The sequence below is a fragment of the Procambarus clarkii genome, chromosome 17 (genome assembly GCF_040958095.1).
Source record: "Procambarus clarkii isolate CNS0578487 chromosome 17, FALCON_Pclarkii_2.0, whole genome shotgun sequence".
NCBI classification, from domain to species: Eukaryota; Metazoa; Arthropoda; class Malacostraca; order Decapoda; family Cambaridae; genus Procambarus; species Procambarus clarkii.
In genome coordinates this window covers 48,910,965-48,925,596 of record NC_091166.1, presented here as the reverse complement: position 1 = coordinate 48,925,596, position 14,632 = coordinate 48,910,965, and the positions used below count along the sequence as shown (strand labels likewise).

Genomic DNA, 14,632 nt, shown 5'->3' with positions numbered 1-14,632 from the left:
ACTCTTAGACACGGGAGGTGGGGGTTATCGTCATTCGTTGATTCATGGGGTTATGTGGTTATCGTCATATGACGATTTAAACAATTATTTTCTGGGCATTACATGTATAATGCAAATACTGAATGGATACAATAGGTTTATGTGGATATAATAGTTTACCTTGACCCATGAAAAAATCTGCAACCATTTCATGGTTATGTGCACTAGGAGGAGCCTGCTGTCATGTGTTTAATTACCTAAGTGTAATTACCCAAGTGTAGTTACAGGATGAGATATTAACTAATGCCTTCCCGGTACTCTTTGTCATATAGTGTTTTGAAAATACTGACTGTTTTAGCCTCTACCACCTTCTCATTTAGCTTGTTCCAAGCATCTACCATTCTGTTTGCAAAAGAAAATTTTTGAATATTTTTTGGCACCTTTGTTTCCTCAGCTTGAATCCTCTTGTTCTTGAAGTTGCTGGTTTCAGGAATTCCTTTGTCAATTTGGTCGATTCCTCTTAGTATTTTATAGTGGTGATCATACCTCCTCCTTTCTTCTATCTTCTAGTTTTGGCATGTTGAACACATCGTCTCTCCTCTTAACTTTTTTTCAGTTACAGAAGCCATTTTGTAGCATACCGTTGCACCTTTTCCAGTTTATTTATGTGCTTCTTGAGAATTGGGCAACATACAACTGCTGCATATTCTAATTTTGGTCTTACAAAAGTCATGATCAAGTGTCACATTGGTGGCTTATACCTTTACCTTTCTTTCAATCTATACTCTTGCCCATATGATGCCAATTAGGCCATATGTCATCATCCACAGGCCAACACCAATGAATATTATCTTTATATTCTTTTCACTACTCTCTATGGTTGTAGTGGAAAATACCAGGTAAATCAATCATCAATTGAAACATGTATTATTGAAACAATTGCATTATGTGATTTATCAAGTAATTAAACAGTCTTGTAAACAAGAAGAAACAAGTGAAAACAATCGGTGAAACATCCTAGGATAACACAGGAAGCGTCAGCACAGTCGGGCACCGGGTGATGACAGGCAACACACATACACCCACCACAACTTTAGTGTGGCTAGTAAATGGAATGCCCTAGGAAGTGATGTGGTGGAGGCAGACTTTGTACACAGTTTCAAATGTAGATATGATAGAGCTCGAGCAGCTCAGGAATCTGTACACCAGTAGATTGACGGTTGAGAGACGGGACCAAAGAGCCAGAGCTCAATCACGCAAGCACAACAATGTCAATACATCTTCGAAACTGCCTTCACCCAGTGAAATGATAAATATTCACTTTTTTTCATGTTTTCTTACATTTTGCATACAAATTTGTAATTCTTAAACAAAAAATTATTTTTCTAATTTTTTGTTTTTGTTTTTTGCGCATAGGTGGGTATGACCATTTCTCCATAGCTGCTTTCTAACTTAAGATGGAGAAAGATAGCAAGAGGCTATAAGATGACCTGAACAGACAAAGAATGGTCTAACAAATGGCCAGTAGAGTTTACCTTAAGCAAGTGCAAACAATGAAACTACTGTACTTTCAAGGAACTCAAGGCTGGACACAAGTACTAAATAAAAAATTAAATTCTTTAAGAATTAGACAAAGACCTGGAGGTTGGTATCTCACTGAGCTTATCTCCTAAAGCCCATATATTTGATATACGCAAAACTTCAGCATGGTGTTAATATTTATATTTAATCAAACATGAGATGAAGTTGGAGAAATTTCAGAGGTCTGTGTCCAAAATTGTTCCAGAACTAAGATGTATAAGTTATGAGAAAATGCCATAGGAATTAAACCTCACATTGCTAGAAAACAGAAAAATTAGGGACAACAATTATTAAAGACATAATAAAAGTAGCAGGGAAAATTTATAGGGCAGACAAGGACAAACTATTTAGCCTAAATGGCATATGAACTAGGGAACATAGGTGGAAATTGAGTTACCAAATGATCGAGATATTTGAAAGAACTGTTTCAGTGTTATAGTAGTAAACAAATGGAATGCACCAAGGAGTGAGTGTACATGTAATTACCTCAGTGTAGTTACAGGATGAGAGCTACATTCATGGTGTTCCACCTTCCCAGCACTGTCATAATGCTTTGAAACTATTGACCGTTTTGACCTCCACATCCTTCTCACTCAACTTGTTCTAACCGTCTACCACTGTTTGCAAAAGTGCATTTTCAAATTTGTTTTGTCTGTTTTGTTTAGGTAGCTTAAATCTATGACCTCTTGTTATTGAAGTTTCAATGTGTGTGCATGCATGTGTAAAAGGTAGAACAGATGAAGACATCATACCAAAGATCTGCTAGAATATGACAAAAATATACTGTAAGGAGATAATGGATATGTGGGTTAGAGACAGAATGGTTAAATAAGACAGGGTGGACATGGAATAGTAACGAAAGTGCTTATCTCAACAAAAGTGAACACAAGAACTAAAGGAATGGATTTTCTTAGGAGATGGAAGAGTTAACCTTATTAGAAAGCATTAGAAAACATAACGAGGCTTTTAAGATGAAGTGTACCAATACAGACATATACCGATTCATTGATTTGCCTCTAGTCAAGACACTTACCCAGAGTAGAGATCAAGGGGACAATAAGAGCTCCGAGAGTGGTGGTCCTTCCTACGCTGCAGATAAAACAGGAGAATTAGATCCTATGGATTACCACTCCAGGAATAAACATACAGACTCATTTATTGTTACTAAACTCTTAGTGTAGATATACTTGTCTATTATTACTAACTTTAGCATAAATATGCTCATTTGTGTTACTTTACTAACTAATTTAAACACTCGCATAGCATAATTTCTCTGATGTTAATGACAGAATACTCTTAAAATAAAGTCAAGTGCTTGGTGATATACCCACTAATTTACAAAAAAGCCTCTAGATTTTTAGCTCTGGCCATTGCATTGCTCTTCAACAAATCACTTGAACGCCAAACCTTGAAAAGTTATTCTACGTGATTTTTACACGATTTACCCGAGGACCACTAACACTAGTGGTCTCGACAAGGACAGGAAGCCGGTGGCTTGTCGAAGCACCCCCCCCTCCCCCCTGTGCCTTTATGATCTTATCCAGGTGGACTTTAAAAACCTAACAGTTTTGGTGTTTTTGGCTTTGGCTAAACTGCTTTTCTAAAAAAAAAAAAAAAAAAAAAAAAAAAAATTAAAGTTGTTTCTGTTCTCAAAAAGAAACAGGTTTCAAGTTTTTTCGTAGAAAAAAAAAATAGTTCAGTTGTTACTTTTCTTTGAAAGGAACAGATTATTCTTTGTTCCTTTTGGAAATTGTTTAAAATGGAACAATTTAATTGGCTCCTTGTCGAAGAAAAAAAGATGAAGAAAACTCCACCACTTACCTTAAGAAACTGTTTGACACAATAGCGGCACAATGGAAGATCTGGAGTAGAGTAGTCCAAGAAACCTTGTTTGGGCTTAATCTCTATACACACATTCTTGAGTTCAGACACTGAGGTACTTGATGCTACAGCTAGCATATTTCTAGTTTCTAGAGTAGGTTTACTAGCTGATGTGTTTTCATCATAGTCACAACTTTCTACAACACTAACTCTAGACGAGATTCTAGAGTTGAGATCATCACGCAGAAAAGATCCTGATTTTGAAGACATACTTGTACTGATCCGAGATTCTCCGAGATTCATAATCACATTTGTTCTTAGAGATTCCATGGGTGATGCGGTGAAGGAAGAAGTTGCTGATGTTACAGATGATGATGGCAATGACGATGTCACTAGGGAAGACAGTGATGAGGTGGTTATGGAAAACGAAGAGGGTAGAGAAGTCTCTCGTCGGTTGATAAAGATGCTGGCTGCATCTGGACAGATGCTAGCAATGCCATGTTTGTTTATTTCCTTGTGTTGGCGATGACCTGAAATGTATAAAAGCTAATTGTGAACAACCCATAATTATTTTAAGTACTGTACTGTATAATCCCTGTATTGATAATTAACATATACATGGCTCCATTTGCTATCTGAGATTACTTCCGATCCTTGAATCATCATAATGCAATTTTTGGTAATTAGTTTTGTGAACTATGTTTTGTCATGCACACTATGATGTAGGAATTTTAAATACCCAAACCATTTAAGGTTTAATAATTAAATGTAACAGCTAATACTAGCTCTTGCACTGTGCAGGGGTTAAATTTAACTGTCTTGTGGTGCACCAAAGAAAAATTGTTCAGAATAAATAATCTTTTTCATTTGACATTGTTAATTAGCACCAAGGAAGCACAAAAAACCAGCGTTGAATGTAATGAAATGCCATTTTCTGGGAGAGTCCAGGAAGCTCTCTAAAGCTAGCCAAACTGATATGTGCTATATTAGTTTGGGGTCATCAGTCACTGGAGTTCTTATGTCTACTGTGAACCATGACCCAGAACCTGGTTCCCTTAGAGAGGTATAGGGAGCAATGTAAATGAGCACTTTACATTTAAAGTACATCATAATTGCCATTGACCGGGAAAGGACCCAGAAAGGTAGGTGAATCAAAACAGACCACTGTCTGGTTAACCTGTGCAATCTACATCCAAAAAAATCAAAATAACTCCCCTAGAAAGAAAATAAACAAGCAATTCTTCATGCAACTAACACTTCTGCTCGTCAGTTATCTCCATCCCCCCCCCTGAAGGGGGATGACAGGAAGCCGGCTCACAGGAGCCAGCAGCCCACCACTCCAGTTCTTGAACTATTAAAAAATGCCGACCGGAGGGAGGGTGTTGGGTGGAGGCCAAAACCGTCAGTAATTTCAAAGCGTTATAAGACAAAGTGCTGGGAAGATGGGCCACCACGAGCATAGCTCTCATCCTGTAACTACACTTAGGTAATTACACGTAGGTAATTACACACACACCACATTATCTGGTCTACTGACACCAAACACCTTTTAATCTTCCCTTATCTGAAGGGCGGAAAGGCCTGCACAGGTGCAGTTAATGCAAGCGTTGTCCAGGTGTGTGTTAATTTTACTGTATACTGATATCGTGCATTCCTGTGAGATTATTTTTATCTTCTCGTACCAGCATGATAACTTATTGACTTACAGGGCATGCTGGCTGCTCCGCAATAACTTTTGAGGAGGGTTAAAAAACCAGCGTTAAATGTAATGAAACGCCATTTTCTGGGCAAGACCCGGAGGCTCCCCGGCAACCCTCCCTCCCTCCGGTCAGCGCTTTTCCACATTTTTATATTCAGCCTCTGAACTGGGGTTGGGTAGCCAGCGCAGGAGGTCTGGGATCCCCCCTTCCCACTCCCAGGGAGGGGGGAGTTGCGCAGACAGTGGAGTGGCAGCTGTGGTGACATCATGCTTGTTTGCCGATTGGGGAGTTCTGCTTGCTCGTTCATCTTTCAGCTTGTAATGTTTAACCAGTTGTAGTTTGTTTTGAGATTCCTGCCATTCTGGGTGCCTGACCTGGTAGATGGCAGACAGATTGCTTCCAACTACATGGGAGTTTCTATAGGCCATTGCTCCTTGTGCCTCTCTGAGGGGGGCCAGGTTCTGGCTTGTGGTCTCCAGTAGGCCTAGAACTCCATCGTTTGACTGTTGCCACAGTCTAATATAATATATACACATCCTCCCGGTATAGCTCTGGGGAGTCGGAGGGGGGGGACTCCACAGAAATGATAATTTCTTGTTAAGCCCCTGTGGCTTCCTGAAGCTAGTTTCACTGATAGCGTATCATCTACTAGGTCACATCAGCCACAGAGTTTTACTGGCCATCCAGGAAAGGGTGTCAGAACCTGGCTCCCCCCCCCCCCTCAGAGGTGCAGGGAGCAGTGGAACTTATTTATGTCACCAATGGGGAAGCAACCAGAAAGTCAGCAAGACAAAAAAAAACACTGCTGGCTTCAATAGAGACCACATCCTAGAGAACCACTGAAAAAGCTCCCAAATGCAAATAAATAATAAAAATCTCGAACTTTTGCCCCGCCTTCCTCACTCAGTTAGGGAGAGGAGTGAGATAGCTCGTAGTCAGCTGGCTAACCCAACCCTCAGGTCTATGGTAGGTGTAACCAACTCTTTAATGGCAGAAAGAGGGCGAGGTGTCAGGGAGCTACTGGAGATTCAGAAACTGGCATTTCATTACATTCAGTGCTGGTTTTATAAATAATAATAAATAAATCAATTTTTATTCAGGTAAGATACATACATACAAGGTAAGATACAAAAGTTGATGGATTATAGATAGAGCTAGTACATACAATGCCTAAAGCCACTATTACGCAAAGCGTTTCGGGCAGAAGCCCGAAGTTTTCTGGGGAAGCCCCTTGTGGCTCCCTGAAACTAACTGCCCACAGAGAAGGAAAACAAGTGGGCAATTACCAGGGAGGAAAGAACACCGCATGAGTCGGAACAAAGGAGACAGACGGATGTAAAATTACCCAAAGCCACACAAGGACACTAGGGCTCAGGCACATTAATTAGAGACCATAACATCCGAACCCTGTTCAGTCTCCAAAACCCCCATGTCGGAATATCAGCCCAGGAGATATTCATGAACACTACCGAGAGAGCGGCATTCTTCCTAACATCATAAGCGCGAGGATACATCTCAGGCTGGCTAGATTTAACACTGCAGACAACCTGAGAAATACAAGCCTTCAAGCAGGGGGCCAAGGTGACAGAATTAACCCACAGGGCATCCACTGAGGCAGAATCAATTGCACAGGGAAGCAGAGAAAAGCCTCTACTGGACACAACACATGGTGCACCCTCTGGCTGAATCAAACAAGCATTAACCAACAGACTCCTCAAGAAGCCCACTGACCTGTTCCTCGCCAGAAAAGGAGCCAACTGAAAATGAACAAACAGCCCATCCGAGCCAGATGAACAAAATCCATGCCTCTGGAGAAAAGCTTGAAGCCCCCCCCCCCCCCCCCTGCAACCTGAAGCAAGAGCAGCCAATAACAAAATCTGAAAGCAATAATAGACTGAAGGGGACACAACAAGTCAAGCCTAAGAAAGAAACGAAATGACAGGACCGAGTGACCAAGCAGGCTCAAGCAGTGTATGAGCAGGCTGGAGGTGAATAAATGGAGGAATAAATGGTAGAATACTAGAATGGATAAAAAAAATCACTAAAACCAAAACCAAAGTGTCCTGCTAAACAGAAATGAATATGACTAGAGAAATGTGGTGAGTAGGGTACTGCAAGGGTCAATTTTTGGGGCTAACCCTTTTTGTCATGTATATCAATGACATGAAAATATTACAAACCACATCATCAAATTTTAAGGTAATCACAGTCATTATAGACGAAGAGGTGGTGGCCATGGGAGAGAATCAGTAATAGCAAGAATTCATCTTGGATACAAATATCCATGGCGATTCGGGATGGAAACAACAGCCGAGCAGCAGAGTTGCAGAATTTGTGGAGTGTGACAGACACCGCCTTGACCACTACCTGAGAGAATGTGAACATCTAAGACACATTAGAAGTGTGTGCAGCATAGTAAACCCCACATTGTTTGAGTTAGGAAAATACTATCTGTCAAATATAAATGCTGTGCTCAAAAGATTTCCTCATTTTGCAACCACAAGATAACGCAAGTTTTTAAGGGTTGACAAATGTTAATCTTGTTTGATAAACTGTTCACTTGAGACAGTTAAGCAAGACCCAGCTGTGTGGGTACAAGTGACAGCATTAACAACCCAGCTGGTTTTCTTCCTATTGGGGGGTGTTGTACATGCTGCTATGGCAGTATGTTCACTCTCAGGATGAGTGGCGTTGCCCAAAAAATTCCCCTCTCGGGGCAAAACTAAAACAAACCAAAAATTTATGGTAATGTTAGAAGTGAAAATGACATTGAGGCCTTACAAAGAGATCTGCATGAATCCCGCAAATGGTCAGAAGACTTGCAAATGTTTTTTAATATAAAAAAATGCAAGACCTGGCAAGTGGCTCCTAACAATCCACATCACAACTATCAAATTAACAACATAACCTTGCACCAGATTGATGAAGAAAACGACCTTGGAATCAGACCCCACCATTCATTGAAAGTTGCACAACAAGTGGGAGCTACAGTAAACAAAAATGCAAACCATAAACTAGGAATAATCAGGCAAACCTTCAACTTTGAGGAAAAGAAGGTAGTTATTCAGCTGTATAAATCTCTGGTTTGCTCCACTTGGATTATTGTATCCAAACACGAAGACTTCATGCACTTTATCTTCTGAAAGTCATAGTGTAGCTGCTTTGGAGAAAGTTCAACACTGGGCAATAAAAACCATTCCAGAACTGTCGACTCTCGTCCCAGGAATGGTTGAGGTTAAGATTTTGATCCTTTGTTTACACTGTCGGGAAGGTTCTTTCGGTGGTTCTCGAGGCTGCGAATGCTATTGAAGCCAGCAGTGGTTTGTTTTGTCTTTCTGACTCATTACTTTCCCAATAGTGGCACGAGTAATTATCAAAAATTACCAAGCCGAGGAGACTATGTAGCACAATAGATAAATACCCTGTACATAAATTAGATCAATAAATAAAATAAATGCCACTGCTCCCTGTACCTCTGTGAGGGTAATTAATAAGAGGGTATAATAAGAGTAATAAGAGGGTGGCCAAGATCTGGTGCTTGTCCTTGGTAGACCAACAGAACCAAGCAGCTGATGTGACATAGTAGATGGTACACTATCAGTGATAGTAGATTCAGGGAAGTGCCTTCACTCAGATAAAGACAAAAAAAAACATGCAGACATTCACTAGGTCAAGTCAGCCAGGTTAATCCCCCCTTAAGTCTGGTCAATAGATGGATGGGTAACTGCTTAGATACCTTTACAAAATATGGCTAGGCACTTCAACATGTATAACAATCTTCCTGTCTCCGCCATTGACATACTAGAAAAATCCATACACTGGTATATGCTAGGGTGGCCAACTTATAGAAATCGCCTTTACAAATCTGCATAAGGAACTATTCAGAACCTTATATATATCACATACATTAGACCAATCCTTGAGTTTCCATCTCCAGCATGGAGCCCCATATCTAACTATAAGTGCTGTGGCATCAGCTGTTTCAGCCTAAAGTTCTTGTGTCTATTATTTTTCACTTGGGCCTCAACTTGGAGTCACGCCTGTGTGTCTATTCCGTTCCCATCCTATCATCTTCACCTCCCAAGACTCTCACCCATCATTACCACCTCTCAAGACTTTCACCACACCATTATTTTCCAAGACTCTCATTCTATCATTTCTTCCAAGGTATGCACCATTATCCTTTCCCAATCTCACTGAATCCCAATTTTCTACAACTCGCCCTATCATCACCAAGGTACTCGCCCTATCATCACCTCCAAGGCACTCACCCTGTCTTCGGGGCTCGACGGTGCGCCTGAGAGCTGCTAGGGTGTCCGGGTTGAGGGTGACCAACTGTGACTCGTCGGTGAGCAAGGGTCCGAGAATACGACGTGCAACGTGGCGAAGAACCTCTCTGTCTCGGGCGGCCCGGAGAACCAGTTCCTCCCTGCTGGTTACCGGCCCCCGGACCAAAGTCTTCCGAAGTCGTAGCACTTGACCCTGTTGGAGGAGGAGGACAGTTATTCCTTGAGGGTGACAACACATGTTAAACTCAGTGCGGCCCGTGCATGCGCCAGAATTTGATGAAAAACTGTACCCAAATGGATCCATGAGTGTCGTCGGGGGTTGATCAATCAGGGAGCTTAGTTAATAAGCACCAAGACTGACCAATCCTTATAGACGATCATTGGTGCGGTGGTCACGGTACTGTGTACGTTTAGGGATGATCCTGGACGGGATGGGTTCGAATCCTGGCCGGGTCAAAGAGTTCTTAGTGATATATGGCTTGCGCGTTCATGCAGCTTTCTCACACTATATATATATATTATATATATATTATATATATATATATATATTATATATATTATATATATATATATATATGTATATATATATATATATATATGGTAGCCTGGTGGTCATCGTGGTGGTAGTGTGGTTGTGGTAGTATGGTGGTGGTCGTGGTAGCGTGGTGGTGGTCGTGGTAGCGTGGTGGTGGTCGTGGTAGCGTGGTGGTGGTCGTGGTAGCGTGGTGGTCGTCGTGGTAGCGTGGTGGTAATGTGGTGGTGGTAGTTGTGGTGGTAATTGTGGTGGTTTTTGTAGTAGAGTGGTTGTGGTAGTTGTGGTGGTGGTTATGGCAGTGTGGTGGTGGTTGTGGTAAGTGTGGTGGTGGTAGTTGTGGTGGTGGTAGTTGTGGTGGTTTTTGTAGTAGTGTGGTTGTGGTGGTTTTTGTAGTAGTGTGGTTGTGGTTATGGCAGTGTGGTGGTGGTGGTGGTAGTTGTGGTGGTGGTAGTTGTGGTGGTAATTGTGGTGGTTTTTGTAGTAGTGTGGTTGTGGTAGTTGTGGTAGTGGTTATGGCAGTGTGGTGGTGGTTGTGGTAGTGTGGTGGTGGTTGTGATAGTTGTGGTGGTAATTGTGATAGTTGTGGTGGCAGTGTGGTGGTGGTTGTGGCAGTGTGGTGGTGGTTGTGGCAGTGTGGTGGTGGTTGTGGTAGTGTGGTGGTGGTTGTGGACAAAATACTAGTGACAGAGGGGGATCCAGTGCTCTTGGACATGTAAGGAAGTACTAACGAATGCTATATCAAGTTCACATTGTGAACATCAGCTGCGCCCGAAAATGGAAAGTTCCTGGATATCCTTTCGTTGATATCTAACGCACAATAAAAAATTCAGGGTTCAAATTCCAGGCGGGACAGAAATGATTGGGCACATTTCTTTTCACCTAATGCCTCAGTTCCGGGCCGAATTACTGACCCCGCCTAGGATGCAAACCCACAAGCTGACTACACCACCCACGGCCTCTCCCACACTACCCACACCCTCTCCCACACTACCCACGGCCTCTCCCACACTACCCACGGCCTCTCCCACACTACCCACGGCCTCTCCCACACCACCCACAACCTCTCCCACACTACCCACACCCACCCACGGCATCTCCCACACTACCCACACCCACCAACAGTGTGCCACACACGTAGTGAATACATTATCACGCGTAATTGTATAATACAGCATGGCCTCACCAGCTAATAGATGCAGCATCCTGCTCAGAATGAGGGCGGTAAATCATGCGAGTTCCGGGATACCAGGCGTCACTGGGGATAAGGTACAAGGGCTACCACGCTTACGGTAGTACTGTCCCAAGAACTACCTGGTTCCTGGTAGTGTTGTCTCGAGGACAATTTTGGCAGCGTTTCCTTTCCCCCTCATGCGTCTGTTCACCGAGCAGTACATAGGTACTTGCCATTAACACATATTCACAGCCCCGCTCCTGTGCCAGGTAAATCCACTACGGGCTCACCATAGCCCGTGCTACTTGGAAGTTTTTATTCCCAGAAGATGAATCTTAAAACAACAACAACAACACATCTGAGGGCTGCCGCCTTGGGAAAGTCGGTAATGGTGTCGTTGGGCACGCGCGTGCACGCGCATACACACCCACGCACGCACACAGGGGGCCTGATAGCTGAGTGGACAGCGTTCTGGACTCGTAATCCTAGGGTCCCGGTTCGTTCCCCGGTGATGGCAAACAAAATGGACATTCTTTCACCCTGATGCCTGTTACCTAGCAGTAAAATAGGTACCTGGGAGTTAGACAGCTGTTACGGGCTGCTTGTCTCGTGCACACGTGTGTGTGTGTGTGTGTAAAATTAATAGTTGGTAACAGTTGACTAATTAACAGTTGGAAGGCGGGCCGGAAAAAAAAAAAAGAGACCCGTGACAAAGCGCGGGGAAGATTGACTGGGAACCACTGCACAACTTTTCACTCCAGGGGTTAATAAGACTTGCTGGCGGTGTGTGATCAGGGGAAAAATAGTAGGGCAAGTCTTACCATGAGCCATGGTCGAGGGTCAAGCCCTCGACCATGGCTTACCACCACTGACACACTTACCGTGTTGATGACCCTGAGGACGACATGGTCAGCTCCTTCTCCTCGGTACGTCACGTCACCCGCTGCCACCTTCAAGATGGGCGGGTCACACCCGTCGGAGGCCGGGTCACACCCGTCGGAGGCCGGGTCACACCCGTCGGAGGCCGGGTCACACCCGTCGGAGGCCGGGTCACACCCGTCGGAGGCCGGGTCACACCCGTCGGAGGCCGGGTCACACCCGTCGGAGGCCGGGTCACACCCGTCGGAGGCCGGGTCACACCCGTCGGAGGCCGGGTCACACCCGTCGGAGGCCGGGTCACACCCGTCGGAGGCCGGGTCACACCCGTCGGAGGCCGGGTCACACCCGTCGGAGGCCGGGTCACACCCGTCGGAGGCCGGGTCACACCCGTCGTCAACGCCTCTGAGCCTGGCCACCTGGTGTTGACAGCTCACCACCTGAGCAGGTGGCATGCGTGGCTGGGAGGTCACAGGGTCACGGCAGGGGTCACGGATGGAATGGGCGGGGCAGAGGGGCGGACCGATGACCACAGGGACAGTCAGGGCCGCCATCAACATCTCTGAAGACACAGACATGCAAGCATCAGTCAGGGCGCACGAGTGCCGGTACTCACAAGTATATATTAAACAGCACTTGCACTCAAATGGCACCTTACGGGGCTATTCATGCCCGTGCCACCTCTTGGGTGGCTTAATCTATCAATCAAGTGACATAACACGTTATTACATGTTCCACTATTAGTATTGTCTGGGAACAGGACACCCGGTAGGCCTATCAAGTAGACCAACTACTGACCTAGCATAGGATGGAGCCCACAACAGTTGCCTAACTCCCGGGTATATATATATTTATAGGCAGGTAAACAGAGGCACCCAGCTGAAATGAAACAGTTGCTCGAACGTCTCCCTCTTAACTCGGGAATCGAACCTGCTACCGGCTGCGCCGACTTCACATCCCATCCCACAATTTGCCAGGAATGGGATATGAAGAGCGACTGAAGGAACTAGACATGACGACCCTACAAAACACTTAAGTACTTAACTAAGGTGGACGAAACTCGTCAATCATTGGCACTTATAACCCACTCGTTAAGTGCTAAAATTATCCACAATCACCAGCACTTATAAACATCTATAAGGGTGGTTACTGGCCGGCCGGCCGGCAAACTGTGCTCCACAACGCTGCCTCACTTACAAATGTCAACACAAGATAACCCAGCTGACATATGAAGCCTTAACACACTGGTATGGTAACAAGAGTAATAATTACCTCTACGTAATAACACATTATAAGACAGCCATATTAGTAGTACATACGCTTTTATAGTCCATACAATAACAACATTAACATGAGAGAGAAAAAAAAGAAAAAAGAGAAAAAGAGAAGGAGCTAGAGAAAGAAAAAGAGAGAGCAAGAGAAAAAGAGAGAGCAAGAGAAAAAGAACAAGAGAAAAAGAGAGAGCAAGAGAAAAAAAGAGAGCAAGAGAAAAAAAGAGAGCAAGAGAAAAAAAGAGAGCAAGAGAAAAAAAGAGAGCAAGAGAAAAAAAGAGAGCAAGAGAAAAAAAGAGAGCAAGAGAAAAAAAGAGAGCAAGAGAAAAAAAGAGAGCAAGAGAAAAAAAGAGAGCAAGAGAAAAAAAGAGAGCAAGAGAAAAAAAGAGAGCAAGAGAAAAAGAGAGAGCAAGAGAAAAAGAGAGAAAGAGCAAGAGGAAGAGAGAGCAAGAGAGAGAGAGAGAGGTGGTAGAAAGTATCGTACTGAGGTAGGGAGCGGGCCGGCAGCGAGGGCGCTAAGGGATCAATGGTGGCGGGTGTATGGTGGCCAGTAGTTACCGTCTTAGAGATGCTGGAGTGCTGGGGACCAGGAGCTGCACACCGAGGCAATCTAGGACCTGGGCGGGGAGTGAGTGTGGGCTTGACGAAGTCCCGGTGCCTTCCAACTCCTCGCCAAGTAGAGTAGTTAATGAATGAGGGGGTGGAAAAGGCACTAGGTTTACCCCTCCTCCAACACTACTGGAGGCGGGTGCGGTGGTGCCACCTATTTCTTAATAGTGCGCTCGGTAATTGATTTTTCCTCCTGGTGCGTTTCTTGCGACTACGGTAACACCACTAATATATACACTTGGCAGAAACCGCTCTTGTAGTTTGTGTAATTTAATGCTCGACATTATCTTCAAATTAAGTTAAGTGAGTGTTTTGCAACCGACTAACATCGTGAGAACATGGTGCCAATTGTTACATTTTCAAATATTTTTGTAAATTATTTACAACAAATTACATGTTAGGCGTGCGTTATTTAGCTTAAAGAACATATAAATACACGGATTTTGTGTGTATTTTGACATGAAGGTTGAGTATACATGTCAAAATATCGTAACAAATGTAAGGCTTGTCAACAAGAGTGACGTCAGAGTTCATGACGTCATGGCCTCTTGCTCCCCTTGCCGAAAATTCCCAAAAATTAAACATTTGATTCTTAAAAAACAAATGTCCTCATTCTTAAATATACCAGCTCAGTAACATTACTTATAATTATATGTAGTACATATATAAGACATTTAAACATTGATTAAATGTATATATATCAGAGAGGAAAGAGAGAGCAATGAGGGACAAACTATATGGCAGCATCGTTCGGGTAAAAGTCGTGACGTCAAAGCCGTGTCAACTTCATGTTCTCTCGA

The 14,632-nt window shown here is 43.6% G+C and overlaps 2 protein-coding genes across 4 annotated transcripts in view; one reads left to right on the top strand and one right to left on the bottom strand.

Moving 5' to 3' along the window:
- asun (integrator complex subunit 13 asun) overlaps positions 1–14,632 on the top strand; it is a 476,385-nt gene that overhangs the window by 170,620 nt on the left and 291,133 nt on the right. The window lies entirely within an intron of this gene.
- The window catches only part of LOC123772428 (uncharacterized), a 126,583-nt gene that overhangs the window by 60,207 nt on the left and 51,744 nt on the right, over positions 1–14,632 (bottom strand). For 2 of the 3 annotated variants that reach the window (XM_045765564.2, XM_045765565.2), the window contains exons 1-5: positions 13,782–14,004; positions 11,958–12,514; positions 9,353–9,563; positions 3,382–3,911; positions 2,594–2,649 (exon numbers count right to left, since the gene is read on the bottom strand). In XM_045765564.2, coding sequence (XP_045621520.2) covers positions 2,594–2,649; positions 3,382–3,911; positions 9,353–9,563; positions 11,958–12,512 — 1,352 coding nt within the window. In that variant the 5' untranslated portion in view covers positions 12,513–12,514; positions 13,782–14,004. Of the gene's footprint in view, positions 1–2,593; positions 2,650–3,381; positions 3,912–9,352; positions 9,564–11,957; positions 12,515–13,781; positions 14,005–14,632 lie in introns of those variants that run through there. The other variant, XM_069325989.1, reaches the window with a different exon arrangement.